The sequence below is a fragment of the Dryobates pubescens genome, chromosome 11 (assembly GCF_014839835.1).
Source record: "Dryobates pubescens isolate bDryPub1 chromosome 11, bDryPub1.pri, whole genome shotgun sequence".
Taxonomy (NCBI): domain Eukaryota; kingdom Metazoa; phylum Chordata; class Aves; order Piciformes; family Picidae; genus Dryobates; species Dryobates pubescens.
In genome coordinates, this window is record NC_071622.1 from 25,694,627 (window position 1) to 25,719,383 (window position 24,757).

At 40.3% G+C, this 24,757-nt stretch overlaps 1 protein-coding gene across 1 annotated transcript in view; it reads right to left on the bottom strand.

The window, feature by feature from the left end:
- Positions 1-1,082: 1,082 nt before the first annotated feature.
- PTPRC (protein tyrosine phosphatase receptor type C) overlaps positions 1,083-24,757 on the bottom strand; it is a 34,205-nt gene continuing 10,530 nt past the window's right edge. The window contains exons 8-27 of the mRNA XM_054164961.1: positions 23,941-24,140; positions 22,168-22,228; positions 17,959-18,067; positions 16,776-16,807; positions 15,188-15,300; positions 14,567-14,657; positions 14,392-14,468; positions 14,134-14,170; positions 13,574-13,671; positions 12,068-12,193; positions 9,564-9,721; positions 8,949-9,084; positions 7,696-7,845; positions 6,551-6,641; positions 5,942-6,075; positions 4,536-4,670; positions 4,123-4,245; positions 3,017-3,192; positions 2,175-2,310; positions 1,083-1,452 (exon numbers count right to left, since the gene is read on the bottom strand). Coding sequence (XP_054020936.1) covers positions 1,180-1,452; positions 2,175-2,310; positions 3,017-3,192; positions 4,123-4,245; positions 4,536-4,670; positions 5,942-6,075; positions 6,551-6,641; positions 7,696-7,845; positions 8,949-9,084; positions 9,564-9,721; positions 12,068-12,193; positions 13,574-13,671; positions 14,134-14,170; positions 14,392-14,468; positions 14,567-14,657; positions 15,188-15,300; positions 16,776-16,807; positions 17,959-18,067; positions 22,168-22,228; positions 23,941-24,140 — 2,456 coding nt within the window. The 3' untranslated portion in view covers positions 1,083-1,179. The remainder of the gene's footprint in view (positions 1,453-2,174; positions 2,311-3,016; positions 3,193-4,122; positions 4,246-4,535; positions 4,671-5,941; positions 6,076-6,550; positions 6,642-7,695; positions 7,846-8,948; positions 9,085-9,563; positions 9,722-12,067; positions 12,194-13,573; positions 13,672-14,133; positions 14,171-14,391; positions 14,469-14,566; positions 14,658-15,187; positions 15,301-16,775; positions 16,808-17,958; positions 18,068-22,167; positions 22,229-23,940; positions 24,141-24,757) is intronic.

Sequence of the window (24,757 nt, forward strand, 5' to 3'; positions counted from 1 at the left end):
CACTCACCTGGGTTCACATGTAGAGGCTAAGAATTAAACAGCGTGTTTTCCTATGGAAATTTGTAAACTCCGTCCACGGGTGGGATGGCAGAAGATTTCATGCATTTAGGAGAAAATGATCAGTTCAGCAGAATAAAATAATTTTCACTTTGTCACATTTAGTTATCTTATTTATTTGTTCTAAAATTGCTAGGCTAAAGAAATCGTAAAAAGATGGCAACTGTAACATACAAAATCTCCCAATGAAAAAAAAATATATATATAAAAAAAAATTAAATCCTCTATGTGTTAAAATCTACAAGTTTCAGAGGAAAAACATGTAAGTATTTTCCAGCTCTGAAAGCAGGTCAGATGCAATCATGGAAGCAATCCCTTTAAAATAACACTAAGCATATGAAATAGATGTCCAAGCAGACAGCAGTTCCAGCTTTGAGAGTAAACAATGTGTTTTCTATCAGAATTGTCACAATCGTTCAAACACCAGTCTCCAAACGCTTCTTTGAGTCTAACATTGAACTCTCACACTACCATGTGTGAAGCAACAAGGACACCTTGAGGCAACTGAGAAAAATGCAAACATTTGCAGTCCATGGTGACAGGGGAAGGGCATAGAGATTCCAAGTCTGAATTCCTTGGAATTGTCAAATGATAACCTCTTAAAACTGTTTGACATCAACGTTCTGCAAGTTCCAGAGAATATTATTAAAGCAGTGCTGGTCAGCATCCCTGAAATGCTTACAGATTAATTTACTTGCTAATAGTTTTGAAAACAGACCTGGTTTTTCCACGTACTAATCTTGTTCTGAGATGCTTTTTAACTTGTCCCAGAAATAATAATTAAAAAAAAAAAATAATTTCTACTCTTCAGCATAGTATTAACCTGTACATATTTTTGAAAGAAAAAAAAAAAAACCAACATTAAAAATAGTGAAAAGATTTCTGAAGAAGTATTAAACGCAAATCTACACAATGATTGAATTTTCACAGTTCTTTGTCACTCTCTCCAAGTTTCAAGTATTCCTTTAAATCTGTACCTTTAAAAACCTGATACAACAGTAAACAGTTAAAACAAAAAAGGTGGGAAGAAGAGGAAATCTGCTGCTTCTTATTTTGTTTAAGCTATTTTGCACGTGTAAAAGCATTGGGGTTTGTTTATTTGTTTGCTTTTCAGTATGGCCTCTAAGTTAGAACCGGAGCTGTGGGGCCATTTGAGGAGCTTTCTGTTCCCTTAGTGCTGTCTGCAGCTTTGGATTCATCACATCTTTCAGAAGGCTCCTTTTCCTCTGGTGTTGATGAGGTAAGATCAATAGTGATCAAATCAGTTTCCTGATCTGGTTTTTCTACTTCACTGCAAAATTCAACTTTATCTTTCTGCTCGCTGTTCTTCTTTATCTGTCCATTCTGTGCAGGGTAGGTACTGGCAATGCTGTCATACAGAAACTGGTACTGTTCCTTAAATAAAAAGAGGGGAAGTTAGTATAAATGGGATGCTTGGAGCTTAGGAATACACCCATTCCTTCTCTGTTCTCTTAACTATTAGAAATGGAACATGAAAGTGAACATGCAAGGCTGCATATGAAGCAGCTTCTAGTGTACAGACTGTTGCTTCTATAGTTGATTCTGGTTTCATGTGTATGTAATGCCTCTGTAACTGCCTGCAGCAGACATTTGAAGGTGTCATTCAGTATCATTTTGGTTCACAAAGTACCAAAATTAGGGGTTTTAGAGTACCTAAGCTGTATACAACATGCATTGTAAGTCTAGGAAAGTCATCTAACAACCTGCCCCATATCAATGACACCGAGGTCTGGTTTCTCAGTAAATGCACAGAGTATGCTACAGAGACACAATTCATCTAGAGGGCTTTCTATGAAAAAATGGCTGGTAGGCTGTGAAATGGAGAAGCTAAGGGGCACTGTGCACATAGATCCCTGACACAAGTGCAGAAACATCAATTTATGCAACTGGTAATTTTAGAGTGTGCACCTTTCCAACAAAGGCATTGCAGCTCTGGACAGCTCACAGACTCCTTGACTCTTATCAGTAATAGCCAATTTCCAAGTAGTGGTGAGTGACTGTGAATGTCCTGATTGAAGTTAGTTTTCCCTATGCAGTATTAGTGACCATGATAAGTAATCTCTTTTTTATTATGGCAATTGGTACGATTTACTTACAAAGGTAGAGACCACTCCCAGCCTGGAGCGACGAAGAGACTTTACCACTTGGAAAACATCTATTACTTCTTCTATCTCTGCACTTTCCAAGAGGGTCATTAAAGCACAGAACACACCAGTCTGCTGTGATCCATCACTAGAAGATTAAGCAAAACATACATGGAAAAAGAAAACATAAAATCAGCAAGTCCTCTGATTAAATGTTTATGATTTATGTCTAAATGTTTGATTTATGACTAAATGTTTGTGATTTATTTCAAGACCTACACAATGAACATTTTTTTACTGGGCTGAAGTTGTTACAATTAAAAATATCGGTAGGGGACATACAGGACAATTTACCTAGGGGCTACTGGATCTCATGTGGCCACTTAAGGGGTAAGAGAGAAATTAGAAGCTTCAGACTTCCAGTTTCAACTATTGTTAACTGGATTGTCCTTCTCTTTTAGATGGTATGCAAGGCTATTCCTGGAAATGGTCTTTAAAAGTAGGCTTATGTACTGGAGCTAGATATGAGCTAAATCTCTGCTGGATCCTCATTAGCAGTATGCTACGAGAGCACTCTGACTTAGCGTTTCCTCTCAAAATATCCATACCAGGCAAGATCAGGTAGTTCTGCCTACCTACCGTACTGCCTACGCTTGTGAGAGAGCACTGTGCTCACTTTTCATCGCTGCAACCAAAAAGGTCACACTTTGAGCCATTCAAATCTTCCAGGGACAGCTGGGTCTCCAGACACATGAAAAGGCTTGTGGGGAAATGGTAGGCTTCTCAAAATTGTTGTTGCTATGTATGCCTAAACCACAGAACTAGATTAATATATGTGCTGAATTTAGACCCACCGACAGTGGACAACAAGGGGGACACTGCGGGTACTCTTGTCCTCAGTGGCTGCTCTGACTGGCACTCTTTCTTTGAGGTGAAGAATCATGCTGACTAAATCTTTGGGGTTTTCTGGAACATCCAAGCCACTCCACTTGTGATACTGATACTGATACACCTTCTGTGTTTCTTTCATCTGAAAAACAGCAGTGAAGATGTTGTCAGTGTTGTGGTTAAAATAAAGATTCATGCAGTGCATCTTTTGCAGCTGATGTACTGTGGCAGTTTCAGCCTAATGCCTAGGAAAGTTTCCACAGATTGAGTAGAAAGTGATAGAAAGTAAATAAATTACCATTGGATGTAAAGGGAAAATAATGATAAAGTCTAAATAATCCCATTGTTCTGATAACCAACATAAATAAGTTGTATAAACTAACTTTTTTCTCTCTTTTTGGCTTTGTTACTCCATCAGATACTAGCTGGTTGCTTCTGCTGGCTGTTGCTGACCTTGGCTGCTTTCTTGTGGTTAAATACTAACAAGCCACTCCCTGCTTTTCTCCTTTCTTTTTTCCCTAGTATACGGGTGGGGAAGGACGCAGACAGGGGGAAGCTGTTGGTAACCCCCTGGTTTTGTCCAGGGGGGTTCTTGTGTTGTTTATGAATTGCAAATACATGTCAATATTGTATATTTTGTATATATTAATTGTGTTTCATATTTCTAGATAGTAGCTTTACTTGTAAATAGAGCTTCATTTGCTTCCACTGAGCTAGTCTGGCAATTTTATTCTGGGGGTAATTTCAACCCACCATATTTACAAAAGAAAATTTGCATTCCTGAGGAACCACACATTGATGTGAGTTCTACCTCATGAAGGTGAGGTAGAAAAAAACCCCAGCTGATCTCCTGAGACTCCACTACCACCATCTCAGCAATTCACCAAATGAGAAATTTGAGCTCATTTATAGCATTTATCGTGACTGACCCATCTGAAAGATAAAAATATTTCAGTTTCTTAGAGCAAGTGATAAGTGCAGGGGAACCTGTTCTTTCTCTTTCTTTAAGCTAAGTTTAAGACAGAGAAACAAATGTTAAACTTCCTCTTGGAATCTGCAAAGAAACCTTTACCTTCAGATGTGTAATGTCAAATGCACGTATGGTATAGCCAGGACAAGAGCTGGCATCTGTCATTTGAACTTCTATGTCATTATATGTTTGTTTTTCTTCTCCCCAGTACTGTGCACAGAGTTCCTAAAATGGATTAAAGTACAGGTCAGTGCTTACCATTCAAATCTCCTTTCATTTTATCTTCCACAGAATCTATTGACTTTAAAGTAGCAGGAGTGTCATAGTATTTTAAAATACAGCATCATACACTCTTCCCCTCAAAAATTCCTTCAAAAGCAAATTTACAAGGTAAATAATAGAACAAATTAAATGGGAATCCCAATTTCCTCATCCTATAAAACAGGCTTAAGTGGAAGAAGGGAATGAGAGAATGCAGTGTAGTGTTTCCTTGGCAGACAGAAGATCCTTAATACCTGCTCTCCTTCTTTCAGCTCTGTCAGCATAACGATGACTTTGACTTTTCTTTGGAAGACCATTTGCCAGAAGTCAGAGATAGTTTCCTGCAGTGGTCCCTGTGTGGCAATCATGGCTTTTGGACCCCAGTAACCCTATAAAATAAAATTTCAATATATTTTTTTTTTCTTAAAATAATTCAAAATTATTGTCATTGCCAAGCAACAGAACTCGTTGTCATTTAGAGAGCCAGAGAAATAAACTAATGAACACGTCTGTTTACAGGGAAAACCTGCTTGTGGCATTAAACTCAGTCCTCCTAACAACAGTCAGTTCCAGACTGACAACAAGGTACTTGCATGCTGTACTGCCTCAGATCTGCCCTTTAATGCAAAGCATATTTTTAAGGGCTAAAATGTTTAATTCTACACAGGTGTTTAGCTTGACTACTACGAAACTTGAGTATGTACCACACAAACTTGGTGCAGCAGTTAGAGTACGTTGAGCTACACTAAAGTAAAAAAAAATATTTACTCTGAATGGATATCTTAACTCTGCAGCACTTTGAAGAATTTGGATGAGTTTAGCTAGTAAACTCTGATAAAATCAGTTACTTCATTAGTGGCCAATAAGTGCTTGACTCCTTTTGGAGGCACAAATGGTATCAAGAAACTGGTGGCTCCAATTTTCATTAGTAGAGTTTTGTATACATCAATAAATATACTCACATTTCTGTAACAGTGAAAAAATTACAGAATCACAGAATTGTCAGGGTTGGAAGGGACCTTAAGGATCATCTGGTTCCAACCTCACTACCATGGGCAGGGACACCTTCCACTAGATCAGGTTGCCCAGAGCCACATCCAGACTGGCCTTAAAAATTTCCAGGGATGGGGCTTCCACTGCCTTTTTGGGCAACCTGATCCAGCATCTCATCATCCTTATAGTGAAGAACTTCTCAATGTCTAATCTAAATCTCCCCTCCTCTAACTAGGATCCATTCCCCCTATTACTACCCAACATCCTAAAACATCCCTCACCATATTAATAGGGATCAAATTGTAGGCAGATGTCCACCAAAAGAAGTACATATTACCATGAAGACAGTCTGAAAGCTAATGGTTTAAAACATAAAAGTCATGAAAAAAGTGTTACTCTGTTTATCTGAGAATTGCACAGTGTGTGTAGGATCATGTAATGGAAAATGATCCATCTTATTACTACTGCAGTAAGAAGTAGAACAAAAGTAGATTTTGATGATTAAAGCTATAAACAGATTTGGCAATAGACTGTTAGATCTTTTTCCCCTATTCAGGTAAATTCTATTCAATTTGCGAAGCCAATAGAAGAATAAGAGCTCAAACTAGAACAGAGTTTTAGCTGAAAGCTTGTGGCATACTTTAGAATGGAAACTCTAAATACATACAGTTATGAAGGAGGCATTGATGTATCTGCTTGATTCTTCACAGTCACTCTCCTCATCTGAGGAATTATCTGAATCATGTTCACCCTCCTTACTGCGTTCATCTTCCTGCCTGACTGGCACTCGGTTAAAGTCATCTGCATGAGACAAAGTGTCACCATCACACCACACTGCTGCTTAGGCCCTGCACTAGAGCAGAGCTGTCCCCATATGTGCAGGGGAGAACACAGAGAGAAAAAGGCCAGTCCTTTCACAACAGACTGCAGAACAAAGGAACTCCATTTGAAGCAAAGACTCCCAATAATTCACATTTTTTTAAAAAACATACAAAAAGTGTTTCTCTGTTTATTCAAGATTGCACAGTGTAGGATCATGCAGCAGAAAATGGTTCATCTTATCACTGCAGCAAGAAGTAGAAAAAAAAGTAAATTTTGATGATTACAGCTACAATATAACCGTGAGAAGTTTCAAATATTACAGTGTCGAGAAAACCAATCAGTCAAATACATCTCAGTAAGGTAATGTACTGCGCTGAGTTTTTCCTAAATTTAGTAGGTTTTCTTACAGAAGATGACAAATTAAACAAGGGAAAGTTTATGAACAAATCCTTACATGGAATTATGTTGGTATTCCTATTTTTGCTTTTATTTTCCTCACGATTCCCCGTGTTCTGTGTCCGCCACCCCTTATAGGAAGGTAATCTCTAAGGAAAGAAGATGTTTGCTGTTATGCTTGGTTAAAATGTTTCCTGGTATCATTGTGTAATGGTTTAAATCAAAACAGTGGGTTAACCTGTCTGCCTCCCCCAGCATAGAACTGAGGGGAAAAACAACTCACAAAAAGACTCCTGGTTGAGACAGAAAAAAAGGGTAGAGATAGATAAGGGTTTACTGAGCAAAACCAGACAATGATAATATAAATGCACAATTATCTCGGCCTATTTGCAGGGAGGGGGGAAAGCACAGCAGAAAGCAGCAGCAAGCAGAGAAGCAAGCAAGCTAAAAACCCAAGCCAGAATGCTGCATCCCTCCCTGTACTGATGCAGTCTCAGCAGAAGAAAGCAAATACCCATAAGCCATAACTCAGAATCAGAACCAGAAGTCTCTCACGTTACAATCTGAACTTCAAGCCCCATAAGACTTTGCTCCAGCCAGCACTTTAATTTGAAGATGGTGTGAGGCAAGGTGGTATGAATAACAGCAGGCTAAAATTCAGCCCATGACACATTGTCACCTCTGGACACCCACACTCAGTCTTCACCTCCCAGCACCTCACTTGTGACTTTAATTCATTGAACTTTGGTCACATCCAGACTGTATTTTACAATGCTTTGCTATACCATGTACAGTGGCACAGGAAATCATGGCCACAGACACAAGTAATGGTTCTTTGACAGAATCACAGAAATATTCAGGTTGGAAAAGACCCTCAGGATCACCAAGTCCAACCCAGAACCCTAGTCTACAAGGTTCACCCAAGCACCACATCCAAATGACCTTTACACACATCCAGGTTGGTGACTCAGCCTTTGTTAAAAATATTTTCTTAAAATATCTTAACAATATCGAAAACAGGAATAGAATTCCATTAATCCTCAGATTCTTTTCCTAAAGGTAAAGAAACTGTTTCTGTGCCAGAGAAATAAACTAACACAGAAGTCATCTATCATGTACAGTATCTCTATCTCATCACTATTGTGCAAGGCACTTTCTAGTGTAAGTGGGAGGTATAGGCACTAGAATGCAGTGCTTATTTACCTGAAATTCTGCCTCCAGCAGGGAAGGATCACTTGGTGGGTCTTTTCTTTTCAGATTTTTAAGATAGGAATGCAGTTCTGAGAGACTGACCTCTGTTTCTCCATACTGATTGTATTCCACAAGTGCTTGGTGGATAAGGATATACTGTGACTGATGTTTCCCATTTTAAGGGGTCAAAAAAGAAGTTAGTACAGAGGAAAAAAAAAAAAGAATAAAAATGTATAAAACATATCACTTTTTTAAAACCATTAGAAGAAAACACATACTCCCATTATATTATTAAAATTAAGAATTAATATTAAATAGATATTAAATACAAGACTTTAAAATCAGTTAGACATTTTGGGGCATATTTAGTGTATTGTGGAAAAAAGTGTTCTACAAGTAAATTTAATGTCATTCAAGCAATATGCATTTGAGATTTGAAAGATCTGAAAAACATTTAAATAAGTTAAAAATTGTGCATTGCATCAGTTCATTATTTTTTTTATACTCTCAGCTCAACTAAAAATCCCATCCAGACAAACAGTTTTTAGAATTAGAAAATTAAGCTTGTCTGTGCAAACTCAACTCTGTATTTATGAACCATATACTGAAAACTGGATTATAAAATCTAAAATGTTCTGCTTGGCTTCTTTTTCAAAAGCCTAAAGGTAAAGAGTTGACATTTCTAAAAGTGAAAAACTGGTTTGGAAGTTTTTCTCTCTCTTAATACTTTTCAGAGTTATAGAATCATAGAATACATTGGGTTGGAAGGGACCCTTTCACATCATCTTGTCCATCCTCTCTCTGGTAAGCAGGGACCTCATTAACTAGATAAGGTTGCTCAGGGTCCCATCAGGTTTGACCTTTAATGTCTCCAGGGATGGGGCATCTCCTACCTCTCTAGGAAACCTGTTCCAGTATTTCACCACCCTCATGATAAAGAACTTCTAATGTCCAATCTAAGCCTACCCTTCACTAGCTTCAAAACACTGCCCCTCATTCTATTGCTACCAGCCCTTCTAAACAGACCCTGCCCAACATTCTTGTAGGCCCCTTCAGATACTGAAATACCACAAAAAGGACTCCCTGGAGCCCTCCCCTCTCCAGGCCAAAGAACCCCAGACTCTCTCAGCCTGTCTTTGTAAGAGAGGTGCTCCAACCCTCTGACCATCTTCATGACCTCCAAGAATGAGCAATACATTTCCGAGGTGTACTGATCAAGCTCTATCAAAGGAGAGTTCTAAGTGGCAACAGTTTTAGTGAGATACCTCTACTTGAACCATGAGGCACCGCTGCCGCCGCAGCTTCACAACATAGCCATAAACATCCACTCTGCCTTCTGCATCCAGGCCCTCCAGCATGGCATCAATTCCTATGTATGTCCCAGTGCGACCAACACCAGCACTGCAAAGCACAGAGGGATTTGGTTATAGAGGGGAAATTACACGTGCCAGCCCTATGCTGAAGTCAGTGAGAGAACAGAAGTGAGAACATGTAACAACAGGATATGAAGCAACTGAAAACCATTCTTGCTGTAAAGTAATTCGCAACATAAATAATGAGGTTGCACTTTAAATATCTTGTAATAATACTAAGGCAACTATTGCTTAATGTAGTGGTTATAGTCAGAGTAGTCCAACATTTTTCTGGCTGTCTTCCAAAAGTCTGTGTATCCTTGCATTTTATCAGCCTGCATCTCCTTAGTTCCTTCAGAAAACAGGCCCTTTGATGTGTCTTTTTCTGCCCCACTCTCAAGTAATCAAGTCACAGGAACTGGGATCAAGCAATTGCCTTTGTCAGCTCCCTTTTCTGAATAGCTTCAATTCACTTTCATTTAACATTAACAAAAAAAAATAATAAAATCTTATCTATATATATCTTACCTGCAATGAACCACTATTGGGCCACTAAAAAAGTTACTGAGAGCATTAACTCTGCGTCTGAGTTTGAGAAGAAGATGTGGATCCTCAGGGACTCCGTGGTCTGGCCAGCTTGTGAATTGAATATGTGTCACATCTCTTCCAGATGTCCTTTCTCTTCCCTAGACAGGGTGAAGTGTGAGGATTTTTAATGTGTAGAACTCTAGATGTTTGTATATAGACACACAAAGCCAAAACTAATTTCAGGTACACAAAACAGAAGAAAAAAATAAGGGCAAGAGTCATCAAACATTGAATCAGAAATGTCAAGGTGTGTGCTGTAATGGTGCAATCTCAGTGGTCTCTCAGGTTATGGCACTTTTCATATTGCATTTTAGTTTTAAACTATCTATGAATCAGGAATACACAATGACCCCAACAGAGCCCAGCTAGGATGTTCAAAGCGTTCCTAAAAATACTTCCTTCTCCGGTTAGCCTATGATCCAGAATGTAATGTGTCTACCCACTTTGCTCATAAACAAAATGGCCAGTGTGTAGCCCTGCATATTTCAAGGGATACAGGTTGGTAATTCTCTTATGTCTGTAAGCAGTAGCCTGATGAAGGGACAACAGATGTTATTTTATTTTTTATTTCTTTTAAAATAAATTTAAGCTGTAACTCAAGTTTCTACCACTTAGAAGTAGATACAAGAAAACCTATGAATTACAATGAGACTGTCTCTCTTCAGTCTCTTGATCAGCATGTCAAGTCTTGAGTCCTACTTTCATATGCTAGATTACATACATGTTGATAACCAAACAATATCAACAGGATAAAATGAGAAAGACATCTTGATGGCATTTTATTATTACTGAACAAGATTTAGTATGGCTCTGCGGGCATTTTCCCAGTATTTGTTCTCCAAATTCTTACTCAAAGCTGAGGTATCTGGTTGTGGCATAGCTGCTGATACAGTTATTTGCCATTGTTTTGGTAATTATACAGCACTATTCTACCAGAACTGCAGAAGTCTCCATTTTCACACAAGGGACCACTCTTAAATTCCACAAGCAATATAATTTTTTAGGTATATTAATATGATGTCAGCCAAACAGAAAGCAGACAGCTCTAAACATATCAGTCCTCAGCACAGAACTGACAGATTGTTCTAATCACAGAGCAATGCCTTTGTTAATTTAATTATTAACATCCTAATGTTCTCACTGTCTTTGCAATGTCATAACATTCTTTTAATTAGGCCACATACTAAGCAAGTTTTAATTACAGAATCACAGAATCTATCTGGTTGGAAGATCACCCAGTCCAACCCTCAGTCCTGCACTGAAGGGTCAAACACTAAACCATGTCCCTAAGTGCCAGGTCCACATGTTGCTTGAACACCCCTAGGGAAGGTGACTCCACCGCTGCCCTGGGCAGACCATTCCAATGTGTGAGAACGCTTTCAGTGAAAAAAGATTTCCTAATATCCAGCCTTTCCCTTGGCACATCTTGAAACTATTTTCTCTGGTATTGTCTCTTGCCACCAAGGAGAAGAGGCTGCCCCCTCCTGGCTCCAACCTCCTTTCAGGTAGTTGTAGAGAGCAATGAGGTCTCCCCTCAGCCTCCTCTGCTCCAAATTGAACAACCCCAGCTGCCTCAGATGCTCCTTGTAGGTCATGTGTTCCAGGCCCTTCACAGGCTTCATTGCCTTTCTCTGGACATGCTCCAACACTTCAATATCCTTTCCATAGTGACAGTCCCAGAACTGAACACAATTCTCTAGGTGTGGCCTCACCAGTGCTGAGCGCAGGAGGATGATCACCCCCCTGTTCCTGCTGGCCACAGTATCTCTCATACAAGCCAGGATGCCATTGGCATACAACGTGAGATAGCAGAATATGAGTTTCAGTTTCACTAAAGTATTTTTGCAAAGGGCCTAAGAGGAAGATTTAGCCTTAGAAGGCAAATTTTGTTGTCAGTTACATGCAGAGCAAGTAATATGATTTCAGATACATAAAAGAGAGCAATTAGCCAGCCTTAATCAAATGGTCATTTAAAAACACTTATGTTTATAAATGCATTTGAGATAACCAGAATTTGTAATTGTCCCACTATACAATTATCACAAAGGAAGATAATGGTGCTCTTATAGCCACATTGACTTTACTTGCAGAAGCTTATGCTGAGATACACATAAACCTGTAAAATTTGTGTTAAAGAAGAAACCAGATATTCAAGGAAACCAGAGTGTATTAAATTTTCCATACTTAACAGCATATTAACACTTTCCTTTTGAATCTAGATTCCTAAGGAAAATGCATTTTTAGAGTGGGAAATGTGTCTAGCTCTCATTTCTTGTAAGGAATGACACCTACACCTCTTTTAAAATATCTGTTGCATATGGAAAAACAGCAGATCATCTTCCACTGATAGTTGACCCTTCTTCTCTTCAAGGAAGCTCTCAACAATACCTACATACTCCAAACAGACACTCCAATTCCAGTCTTACACTTTTGAACCCACTTACATTTGTGATGTGTAGTTTCTGAATGATATAGTCTGGACATGTTTTACTTTCCTTGATCTTCACAATGATGTCCCCATATGTTGCAGAGCCATTCTCCATTGATGGCCAGTACTGGGCGCATTTGTTCTATGATGATATGAAGTTAGGTGAGCAGCATGACAGCAAAGTGGCAGATAGCCAAGAGCTAGAAGAAAATCTAATTTAAAATAGACAGCAACTCGGTATAGTTTTTCCATTTTTTTGTTAGGATGTTAGTGCTAAATACCAACAATTCAGGTCTCTGACCTGAAGTTTATGCCCATAGAAATTAACTTGGTACATAAAGTGGGGGAAAAATCCTGTACAATAATTGAAGAAGTGAACAACTACTGTTGTCACTGCCTGAAGGCTGTAGAAAAGTTTGTGGCTACTTCTATGGCTTTTCTTTCAGTCTCCAGGGAGGAACCTTGTCTCTGCCTGCCTCTTTAACTTGGAGATGCTGAATGTTTATCTTTAAAAGCCATTAAAACAGGAGTTCTCCTTCTTGCTGTTGTACCTGGAATAAGAAGAAACAAAAGAAAAATCTCCTGCCTAGGATTTAGTGAGGGCATTGTCAGGATATCATTGACAGGTCTGTGAGGAGCTACAGTTCTACCCTGAATCATAGAATGATCTGGGCTGGAAGGGACATCCAAAGGTCATCCAGTCCAACCTCCCTGAAGTCACAGCAGGGACATCCCCAATTAGATCAGGTTGCCCAGTTCCTCATCCACCCTCACCCTGAATATCTCCAGAGAAGGAGCCTCAACCACCTCCCTGAGCAACCTGTTCCAGTGTTCCACCACCCTCATAGTAAAGAGCCTGCTCCTAACATCCAATCTAAATCTACTCTTCTCTAGTTTGAAGCCATTGCCCTTTGTCCTATCACTGCAAGCCTTTGTGAACAGGCTCTCTCCATCCTTCCTGTAGCCTCCTTCGGGTACTGGAAGGCTGCTATCAGTTCTCCCCAGAGCCTCCTTTTCTCCAGGCTGAGCACCCCCATCTCCCTCAGCCTATCTTCATAGCAGAGGTGCTCCAACCCTGTGATCATTTTCATGGCCCTCCTCTTCATCAGGTCCATGTCTTTTCTGTATTGAGGGCTCTAGACCCAGCAGAGCAAAGTAACAGAATCACCTCTCTGGATCTGCAGGCAATGCTGCTTTTGATGCGGCCAAGGATATGATTAGCCTTCTGTGGCATATAGTGAGCCCTTTTCTGAATTTGTTATCTGCAATTTGAAGCTCACCTTCTGCTAATTACAGCTGTGGCTGGAATGATATTCTCTGACAAAACTGGTAATTTCAGCACTGTTTCGGCATGCTTTCTAACAGAGGTTCTGCTACAGTGTGACAACAGCAAAGAATGATAAGAAAGTACTAAGGAGCAAATGTAATTCACCACAGTGCAGCAACCTGTTCTGCTTTCGGGCAAAAGAAGGATGGAAAGGTGGTTGGATGGATGCATGCATGGAGTATGAGTATGTCTCACCCTCTTTCCTTCCTCACAGCGAGTCACCATGACAATGATTGTGGCCTTCTGTTCCCAGATCATTCTCCAGAAATCATCTGTGGTCTCATCCTTAGGGCCTAGCAGGAGATATTTTAAGGGAATTTTTCAGAGTACAGCTACATGGAATAAAAAAAAAAAAGCCTTCTTGATATGCTTAGCAATGCAGTCTGAAAAACTAACCAGCTAATCATGCAAACAATAGCCACACATGATTTCATTATGACTGCTACCATTAGGCTACAACATTTCAGAAGTCTCATCTATATCTTTAGTGAATAGCTATGAAATCTAAAAACTTTTGGTGCAAAATTATATATCATGAGAAATTTGCCTTTGAAGAACAATTTTTTGAGCTTCAGGAAATTCCCTAAATATAAATCCACTGGCAATTTTTTCACATGAAATTTCAAAGATGTCATATTTACAATTTTTATTTACATTTACTAATTTCTAGCAACAGCAACAACAACACAACAAACAAACAAAAAAACCCCCACAACTGAGACAACAAAACATATTCTTTTTAAGGTCAGAATTACCTTGTGCAGCAATGTATTTTCTTGGTTCTTTGAAGCCCTACAGAAAATGACATTATCAACTTTTAGAAAGGAATCACAAACAGTTTAAAAGATTTGCAACTTCAACAAAATTAATTAAATATTCAGTAGTCCAACAACACCAAACAAAGGTGGTAAGAACCCAAATGGAAATCCTGAACGGTCTTTGGTGCATGAAACGTTGAGGCTACAGAATTTTTCAGTAGTGCCCAAGAATTTTCTTAAGTAGAAGACACTCACATCAATGTAACTTGCATTGATATAGTCTGACCCTGGAACTCCTGGGATCTCTGAGAGCTCAACACGGTTATGATCATCTGTTTAAATAATTTAAAACAAAAGAATTATATTATCTCAAAGCATTGAGAAACCCAAATATTTATGAAACATGCAAAAATTGTTAACAAATACTCACATGGCAGGATATCAATGTAACGGTTTTTGTTCTGATTATGGCTTTTTCTGGCCTCCTTTATTGAAAATTTAGTGAAAACTCTAGGAATACTCTGTAAAATACAGTGTTTCTTTCATTAGTTAAATATATATTTTAAACAGCTTCCACTTACAGTCAAATGCACATGGAAATATTTGATACTACTGGGTCTGGAAGATAACCTTCCATTTCAAATTATATCACTTCAAGCATTTCTTACACCTAAAATAAATAATTTTTTTGCCCTGAATAGAAAAAAATAATCTGTATGTCCATAATTATATTTTATTTATATCTCTATGGCTATGCAGTAATAAAAATATGCATTAAAGGGTCCTTTACAATGAGAACTGTTGAGATTATTTTATGCCTATGCTGAAAAACACCTTCAGAAACAAAATTAATTACGATCATCTTATAATGAGAAGAGCTTGGTCATAAAACTGAAATCTATTTGACCTCAAATGAGAATTCACTCAGGTTTCCAGATTTTTTTTTCCCATTTATTTATAACCAATGTAAATACTTCAAATACACTCTTGAACAGGATTCTTCCAACCACCTAGCTACAAATCTGTGGTATATTTTGAGCCAGTGACAAACCTGAAATTCTTCCAAGAAGAGTCGTCCTTCATCAGCAATCTTCCTCTTGTACATGTCCAGCAAGTTCTCCGAAGGTATTGGCTCTATGTTCAGAAGCTGCCTTTCATCTATAACTGTGTGAATACTTTATCAACACTGACTTCAAAGATGTAAATTACCTTTCAGTAAATGTGGTTCTTGAATGGCCAGATAAATTAACTAAACAACAGACCTGGTCATTTTCACTAAGCATGCCCATTTGTCAAAGAAATGGTGTTGCCTGGGCCAGCTGTGAGCAAACAGGCCCTGGGAAGAACAAAACTTGCTCAGATCTGCTGACCTTAGGAGGAGGTTACATACAGGGACTGCATTGATAGCATTTAACAGGCTCACAGGGTGTTAGGGGTTGGAAGGGACCTCAGGAGATCATTGAGTTCAACCAGAGTAGGATCTGGCACAGATCGCACAGGAATGCATCCAGATGGGTTTTGAAAGTCTCCAGAGAGGGAGACTCCACACCCGCTCTGGGGAGCCTGTTCCAGTGCTCTGGGACACTCACAGTGAAGAAGTTACTCCTCATATTGAGGTGGAACTCCTGTGCTGTAGCTGATATCCATTGCCCCTTGTCCTATCACAGGGTGCAGCTGAGCAGAGCCTGTCCCCTCCCTCTTGACCCCAGCCCTCAGATATTTATAAACATTTATTAAATCCCCTCTTAGTCTTCTCTTCTCCAGACTAAACAGCCCCAGGGCTCTCAGCCTCTCCTCATCAGGCAGTGCTCCAGTCCCTTTAATCACCCTGGTAGCACTTTGTACTTACATACGAAGTGGTAATTGTCATATTCGGGTGACAGCAACAGCCCCAACACCATAATAGTTACATGGCCTTGCCCTGTACTTCAATTCTGATTGTTTACCTTTAATTGTAAAGTAATGATTGAACAAGTTTTAACATTCCGAAGTAGACATGTATTCGTTTTCCATTTACATGGAAAAGTGGATTGGTGGGTTTTTTAATGATCCTAACTAAACAAATGGATTTGAATATCAGCACAATATTACTTCCCACTTAAAGCACTTAATTTATGTGGGCTTGAATGCCATAAATTTTTTTTTTTTCTGGAAGCTTTCTGGCACTGGCCGATTCTATCTTTCTTCACACAATGCTGTTTCAGTCTCCGGGATTTGAAAGCCTTCAAAATTTTGTAGTAAAACCCAACTGTCTTATGTTTAAATTCTTACACTGAAAAAGGTGTACAGAAAAGGGAAATTCTGGATGAAACTGCATCTGGTTCTGGACTTACTCTCAGGGTTAAACACATCACACCCATTTTCTGGGGAAGCAACATCTGGTTTGTAATTAAATAAGGGTTTTTTCCCAACACTGATAAACTTTCAGTTCATTTGAGAATAAATAGCTCTGCTGTCTATTTACTGAAGTTTGGGGTTTTTCCTCCAAGTGAGGCCTTATCATGTTCATTCTGTAATTTATACATACAAGCTGATATCTGTAATCTATGTGTATGACCTAGAATGCAAACAATCCAAAGGTGGCAGCAAGATGTAGGATTAATTTGATTTCCACTTGCTAAATATATAAAGATACTCACTTGGAATGAGGTCCACGCCTTCAGAAGAACTGCTGTAAGAAGAAAAGGCAACTGTAAAACCTTTGACTACTAAGATGTATATATGAAAATCAGCAAAATAAAAGTAGTTTTGTGTGCAAACACCAGGACTGTTCAAAACCAGCTGACTGCTTTACAAACTCCTACAAATGGGACTTACAGGCCCTATGCAGAGGTGATTTGGATCCTTGTCTTCCTACTTGGAGCACTATTGAGGAGAAGAACCAAGGGAATCACATCAAAGAGCTTTACAGCTTGCATAATGTTGTCCATATCACCTGCAGCAAATGTCTTTAACTTCTTCACTGAAGTGATTGCTCACACCCTGTGTATTTCTCTTGCTCAGCAAGTGACAAAAAGCTAACCCATACATAAAATACAACAAAATTATGTGTGAATACTAAGTAGCCAAGAACAACCTGGAATCTGGAGCTATACAAGCATGAAAGTTTGCACATGAGCAAGAACTCCATATCACCCCTAAGGGGAAGAGCAGGGTGAGGGAAAAGGATCTGGAAGTGACAAGTCATGAAGTTCTCCAATTGCCAGAGGGCTGAGAGGCTTCTAAGAAAACTGTCTTAATTCCTCCATCTCCATCAGCAGCAAATGCCCACATTGCAACACCTCCCTCCACCGCAATAGCAATAGCCTGGCTTTCCAGGGCACTGGCACAGTCATCAGGGAAGGCAACAACCATTTTCTGTTGCCATCCACTGTGAAACAGAACTGACAAGTCACCTAGAGAGACCTACAATAAACAAAGCCTCCCTGAAATATTGGTTTTGGGTGATTAAGCATTTGAAAGAGTTTCAAGAAAATGGGTATTATTTTCATTGCTCTTAATTTAAATCATGAAGAAAAAGTGTTCCAGAATTTTTTGCCTTTTATTTTTTTCTCATGAAACTTATGCCAAATCATTTAGTTCTTCTAAATGCCCTGAGAAAGAGCATAGCAGAAAGATCTTGAAGATATTTAATTGTGTTTGCCAGGCAAAACAGCAAAAACTGAATTTCTTTTGAAAAGATTAAAAGAATGCCTTCCTCCCGGTGTTAGTGAAATACCCAACTTGTAACACTTTTACACTACCCATCAGAAAACCTCTCAGAAAAACAGAAAATACTTCCTTGCCATTTGTATAAGATAGGGAGAGAAACAGGAAGCTTACTTGAGCTTTTTTTTGTGAAGATCATAGATTTTGTAGAGAACCAGCAGTAAAGCAATTGATGTCACAATGATCAAGAACACCAGGAATATAATCAGGGCTTTAGAATTATCTAGCAACAGAAAAAGAATACATTCATTATTTCTTGAATACATAATTAATTGAATTTTTAAATTACATTTCTTTTTCTTTTAAAGCTGTAGAATTCCTAGAACCAGGGCTTACTGATATTTTATTACTTTGTGTGTGGTGCGAAAAGAACTAAACTGTTAAAGTGTCTAGTTTAAGCTTGTTATATGGAAGTGCCCAAACCTTCAAGCTTACAGAAAATGAAGGAATTTTATTTCTTCATTAAGAAAATTAGCACTTAAACTCTCCTTGTCCACCTGTCAAAATGCCACACTGACTGGTTTTGCATTACCATACCTGTGCTCTATTTGTCCTGTAGACATGAGCAGTGGAGCTATCAGATGATCCTGGACTTCAGTAAGGCCTTTGACACCGTCCCCCACAGCAAACTCCTGGCCAAGCTGTCAGCCCGTGGCTTGGACAGCAGCACTCTGCACTGGGTTAGGAACTGGCTGGAGGGCTGTGCCCAGAGAGTGGTGGTGAATGGTGCCACATCCAGCTGGCAGCCAGTCACTAGTGGTGTGCCCCAGGGATCAGTGTTGAGCCTAATCCAATTCAGTATCTTTATTGATGATCTGGATGAGGGGATTCAGTCCACCATTAGTAAATTTGCAGATGACACCAGGTTGGGAGCAGGTGTTGATCTGTCAGAGGGACCTTGACAGGCTGGACAGATGGGCAGAGTCCAACATGATGGCATTTAACAAGTCCAAGTGCTGGGTGCTGCACTTTGGCCACAACAACCCCATGCAGCACTACAGGCTGGGGTCAGAGTGGTTAGAGAGAAGCCAGGCAGAAAGGGACCTGGGGGTACTGGGTGATAGACAGCTGAACATAAGCCAGCAATGTGCCCAGGTGACCAAGATGGCCAGTGGCATCCTGGCCTGTATCAGGAATAGCGTGGCCAGGAGGAGCAGGGAAGTCATTGTGCCCCTGTACTCAGCAATGATTAGGCCACACCTTGAGTCCTGTGTCCAGTTCTGGGCCCCTCAGTTTAGGAAAGATGTTGAGACTCTTGAATGTGTCCAGAGAAGGGCAACGAGGCTGGTGAGAGGTCTCAAGCACAAGCCCTATGAGGAGAGGCTGAGGGAGCTGGTGTTGTTTAGCCTGGAGGAGGCTCAGGGGAGACCTCATTGCCCTCTACAACTACCTGAAAGGAGGTTGTAGACAAGTGGGGGTTGGTCTCTTCTGCCAGGCAACAAGCAACAGAACAAGAGGACACAGTCTCAATCTGCGCTGGGGAAGTTTAGTGTAAAGGTGAGGAGAAAGTTCTACACAGAAAGAGTTATTTGGCATTGGAATGGGCTGCCCAGGGAAGTGGTGGAGCCACTGTCCCTGGAGGTGTTCAAGAGGGGATCAGACATGGCACTTGGAGCCATGTGTTAGTTAGTCACGATGTTGGACTTGATGATCTCTGAGGTCTTTTCCAACCTTATTGATTGATTCTGTGATTCTAATGTGGGAGTTCACAGGATCACACAGGATCATAGGATGCCAGGGGTTGGAAGGGACCTCTGAAGATCATCAAGTCCAACTCCCCTCCCAGAATAGGACCACAACCTACAGCCCTCAGATACTTATAAACATTTATGAAATTCCCTTTTAGTCTTCTCTGCTCCATTCTCAACAGCCCCAGGGCTCTCAGCCTCTCCACATAAGGCAGTGCTCCAGTCCCTCAGTCATCCTGGTAGCCCTCCATTGGACTCTGTCCAGCAGATCCCTGTCCCTCTTGAACTTGGGAGCCCAAAACTGGATGCAATATTCCAGGTGTGGTCTCAACAAGGGGGAGGAGAACCTCCCTTGATCTGCTGGACACACTCTTAATAGTATCATAGTATTATAGTATCAGTCAGGGTTGGAAGGGACCACAAGGATCATCTAGTTCCAACCCCCCTGCCATGGGCAGGGACACCCCACACTAGATCAGGCTGGCCAGAGCCTCATCCAGCCTGGTCTTAAACACAGTATCACAGTATCACAGTATCACAGTATCACAGTAACTAAGGTTGGAAGAGACCCCAAGGATCATCAAGTCCAACCTGTTCCAACAGACCTCACAACTAGATCATAGCACCAAGTGCCACGTCCAATCTCCCCTTGAACACCTCCAGGGACGGCGACTCCACCACCTCCCTGGGCAGCCCATTCCAATGACGAATGACTCGCTCAGTGAAGAACTTTTTCCTCACCTCGAGTCTAAACCTCCCCTGGCACAACTTGAGACTGTGTCCCCTTGTTCTGGTGCTGGTTGCCTGGGAGAAGAGACCAACCCCCTCCTGTCTATAACCACCTTTCAGGTAGTTGTAGAGGGCAATGAGGTCACCTCTGATCCTTCTCTTCTCCAGGCTAAACAATCCCAGCTCCCTCAGCCTCTCCTCATAGGGCTTGTGCTCAAGGCCTCTCACCAGCCTTGTTGCCCTTCTCTGGACACGTTCAAGTGTCTCGATGTCCTTCCTAAACTGAGGGGCCCAGAACTGGACACAGTACTCAAGGTGTGGCCTAACCAATGCAGAGTACAGGGGCACAATGACCTCCCTGCTCCTGCTGGCCACACTATTCCTAATACAGGCCAGGATGCCACTGGCCTTCTTGGCCACCTGGGCACACTGCTGGCTCATGTTTAGGCGGGTGTCAATCATCACCCCCAGGTCCCTCTCCGTTTGGCAGCTCTCCAGCCACTCTGACCCCATAACACTTCCAGGGACAGCACCCCAACCACCTCCCTGGACAACCCATTCCAGGGCTTCACCACTCTCGTGGTGAAGAACTTCCTCCTCACATCCAGCCTGAATCTCCCCACCTCCAGCTTCATTCCATTCCCCCTAGTCCTATCACTACCTGATATCCTGAGAAGTCCCTCCCCAGCCTTCTTGTAGGCCCCCTTCAGATACTGGAAGGCCACAATTAGGTCACCTTGGAGCCTTCTCTTCTCCAGACTGAACAGCCCCAACTCCTTCAGTCTGTCCTCATAGGAGAGGTGCTCCAGCCCTCTGATCATCCTCATGGCCCTTCTCTGGACACGCTCCAGCACCTCCATATCTCTCTTGTAATAGGGGTTCCAGAACTGGACGCAGTACTCCAGGTGGGGTCTCACCAGAGCTGAGTTGAAGGGGAGAATCACATCCCTTGACCTGCTGGCCACACTTCTCTTGATGCAGCCCAGGATCTGATTGGCTTTCTGGGCTGCAAGTGCACACTGAGAGCTCATGTTGAGCTTCTCGTCCACCAGCACCCCCAAGTCTCTCTCCTCAGGGCTGCTTTCCAGCCAGTCACTGCCCAGCCTGGATTTGTGCCTGGGATTGCCTCGACCCAGATACAGGACCCTGCACTTGGTCTTGTTGAACCTCATGAGGTTGGCTTGTGCCCACCTCTCCAGCCTGTCCAGGTCCCTCTGGATGGCATCCCTTCCCTCCAGCATGTCTGCTGCACCACACAGCTTGGTGTCATCAGCAAAGTTGCTGAGGGTGCACTCAATGCCACTGTCCATGTCACCAACAAAGATGTTGAACAAGACTGGTTCCAGGACTGATCCCTGAGGGACTCCGCTTGTCACTGGCCTCCACTGGGACATGGACCCTTTGACAGCCACTCTTTGGTTGCAGCCATCAAGCCAGTTCTTTATCCATCTAGTAGTCCAGCCATCAAACCCATGTGTCACCAGTTTGGAGACCAGGATGTGGTGTGGGACAGTGTCGAAGGCTTTGCTCAGGTCCAGGTAAATGCACCCCAGCTGGGTATTCCTGACAAGTCATGGATGTTCAGCTCCTGCAGTTTAGGATGTGTGCACAGGAAAATAATCATAAAGTGAACAATTTAAGTTAGAGAAATTAAATTCTATCTGCATTCAAATATTTCCTGAAGAAACTACAGCTGTATTATAATTCTGAATTACAGCCAATTACTTGTCGACATGATCTGTTACATTAAGGCTGAATGAGGATATGGTTTCAAATGCAGATTAACTAGAAAACCAGACAGTTTGTATCTTTAATCAGGAGCAATTGTAACAAAATTCATGATTTACACTATTACGCCATACTACACTGAAGTCTAAAAGTGAAAATACTTTATATATTTACTTACATCTGGTTCTTATACTTCTCTTTACTGGCTGCCCTTCATATACTCCATTAAACACTGAGATCTGCATGCAGTGGGTGAAAATAATAGAGTTTTTGAGATTAAGAAGTAAAAGCTTCAAATGAAACACAATGGATATTTGAAATACATTCAGCTATTTTCAATGAATCAGCATCATTGACAGCAGGATCTGCTGTCAATCTTTCATAGTGCAGCTTAGACTTCCAAGAGTTAAAGCAAGATCTAGATCCAAAAATACATAGGTGACTGGGGAAAAAGGTTAGTAAGGTATGAGATACCTTACAAAATCAAAAGTGTCTAAAAGAAAAAAATCAGATCTATTTTTTTATAAAATCAAAATAAAGTTGCTCAAATCTGAAAAACTACTATGCAATATGTAATAAACCATCATTATTTTATTTGCTTCAATAATAAATAAACAAATAGTACACTGAACTGGGTATTTTTCATACAAGTTCCTGTATGGGAAGGAATTAATAAAAGGTTAAATTATATATATATATTATATATTATAATATATATATAAAATATATATTATATTATTATATATTATAATATGTATATAATATTATAATATAATATAATGTTATATTATAATATATATTATTATATATTATTACATATATATATATAATATATATATATATAATATAACTAAATAAGTTGCTTTCTTGTAACGTCAGACATGGCACTTGAAGCCATCACAGTACCACAGTATAACTAAGGTTGGAAGAGACCTCGAGGATCATCGAGTCCAACCTGTCACCACAGACCTCATGACTAGACCATGGCACCAAGTGCCACATCTAATCCCCTCTTGAATACCTCCAGGGATGGTGACTCCACCACCTCCCTGGGCAGCCCATTCCAATGACGAACGACTCGCTTGGTGAAGAACTTTCTCCTCACCTCGAGTCCAAACCGCCCTTGGTGCAGCTTGAGACTGTGTCCCCTTGTTCTGGCACTGGTTGCCATGGTTTAGTTAGTCATGAGGTGTTGGGCAGTAGGTTGGACTTGATGATCTCTGAGGTCTATTCCAATCTTATTGATTCTATGATTATGTTTTGGGTACTTTAACTGGTGTAATAATACTAATTTTGTTTAGATGCGTTTACATTTCATACTATAATTTACATTTATTCAATCTTTTAAATTTCCTGAACAGAACTTTCTATAAGATCAAATAGGCAGCCTGAGGTTTGTACATTGAATATTTCATATTTTTCATGTGAAGAAAAATTAATCTTATGATTAAACTTAGACATTCAATAGTAACAAAATTGAATAACAGTGATTTTAGTTGTCATATTCCTATTATACTAAGTAGTCCTTGAAGCATCACAAATCTTCACAGTGACAAACTGAGCAATTTATTTCTTAGCAGCTGTCTTCAGTTTTAAATCACGCATTTATCAGCTGATCAAAATGGTAGTCGCATATTCATTAAATGAAATGTTCATTAAACACTAAAATACCCATTTAGCATTACAAAAAAAAAAAAAAAACCAACATACAAAAGCCCCAACCAAACACCAAGTACAGTCTATTCATATTGCATCTTTCGTGCTCGAAACCTGTGTGGAACAGCACTGGGATTGGTGGATTGGCTAGACACACGTTTTATTTCTGAAGTAATGGATTAACTTTCCTGCCATCACATTTACCTTTTTTTTTTTTACTAAATCCAAGTAGAATATGCTTAAATCATGAATATATAGCAATACTTTATATACTTAGTTTAATAAGGCTACTTACCGCAAATGAATAGTTTGTCAAGTACAAGAGATTTTCTTTTCTAAAATCACAATCAGTTTGATTGGAGACCTCTGTTCCACCATTCTGCCAAATCAGCTTAAATACTTTTTGTCCTCCATACACTTGTTGACTTTTGCATGTGATTTGGACTGCATTGTCATCTATCAGCGTTGCACTAACATCAGTCACTTGCTGTGGTTCTGTCACAACAGAAGTGTTAATGGCTCTGTGTTCATCAATTCAAACCAAACATTTCAAACCAAACATTTCAATAGCTGTATGTGTTCATGTCTGTCTGTCATCTTCTCTCTTAATTTTATACATTTACTTTTTTAAAGTTCTTACATGTCCCTTTCTACAGACTTTTCAGGAGTGCTTAAAGTGATGAAAGATTTGATTACTCTTGCTATTGGGGGGGGAATCCCCACTTCAAGCTGGCATTACATCATACTGTGCTATATACCACAACTGTTTCCCTATAGCTGTATCTCTATATTAGCTGAGTCTGGAGATGGTGGAACTAGATCTGCAGAGAAGTAATTAAAATCATCCTTGTGGCTCTCCACTGGACTCTCCCCATCAGATCGCTGTCTCTCTTCAACCAGGGAGCCCAAAACTGGACATGGTATTCCAGGTGTGGTCTCACCAGGGCAGAGCAGAGGGGTGGAAGAACCACTCTAGACCTGCTGGCCACACTTTTCTTGATGCACACCAGGATACCATTGGCTCTCTTGGCCGCAAAGGCACATTGCTGTCCCATGGAGAACTTGCTGTCCACTAGGACTCCAAGGTCTTTCTCCATGGAGCAATAATAAAA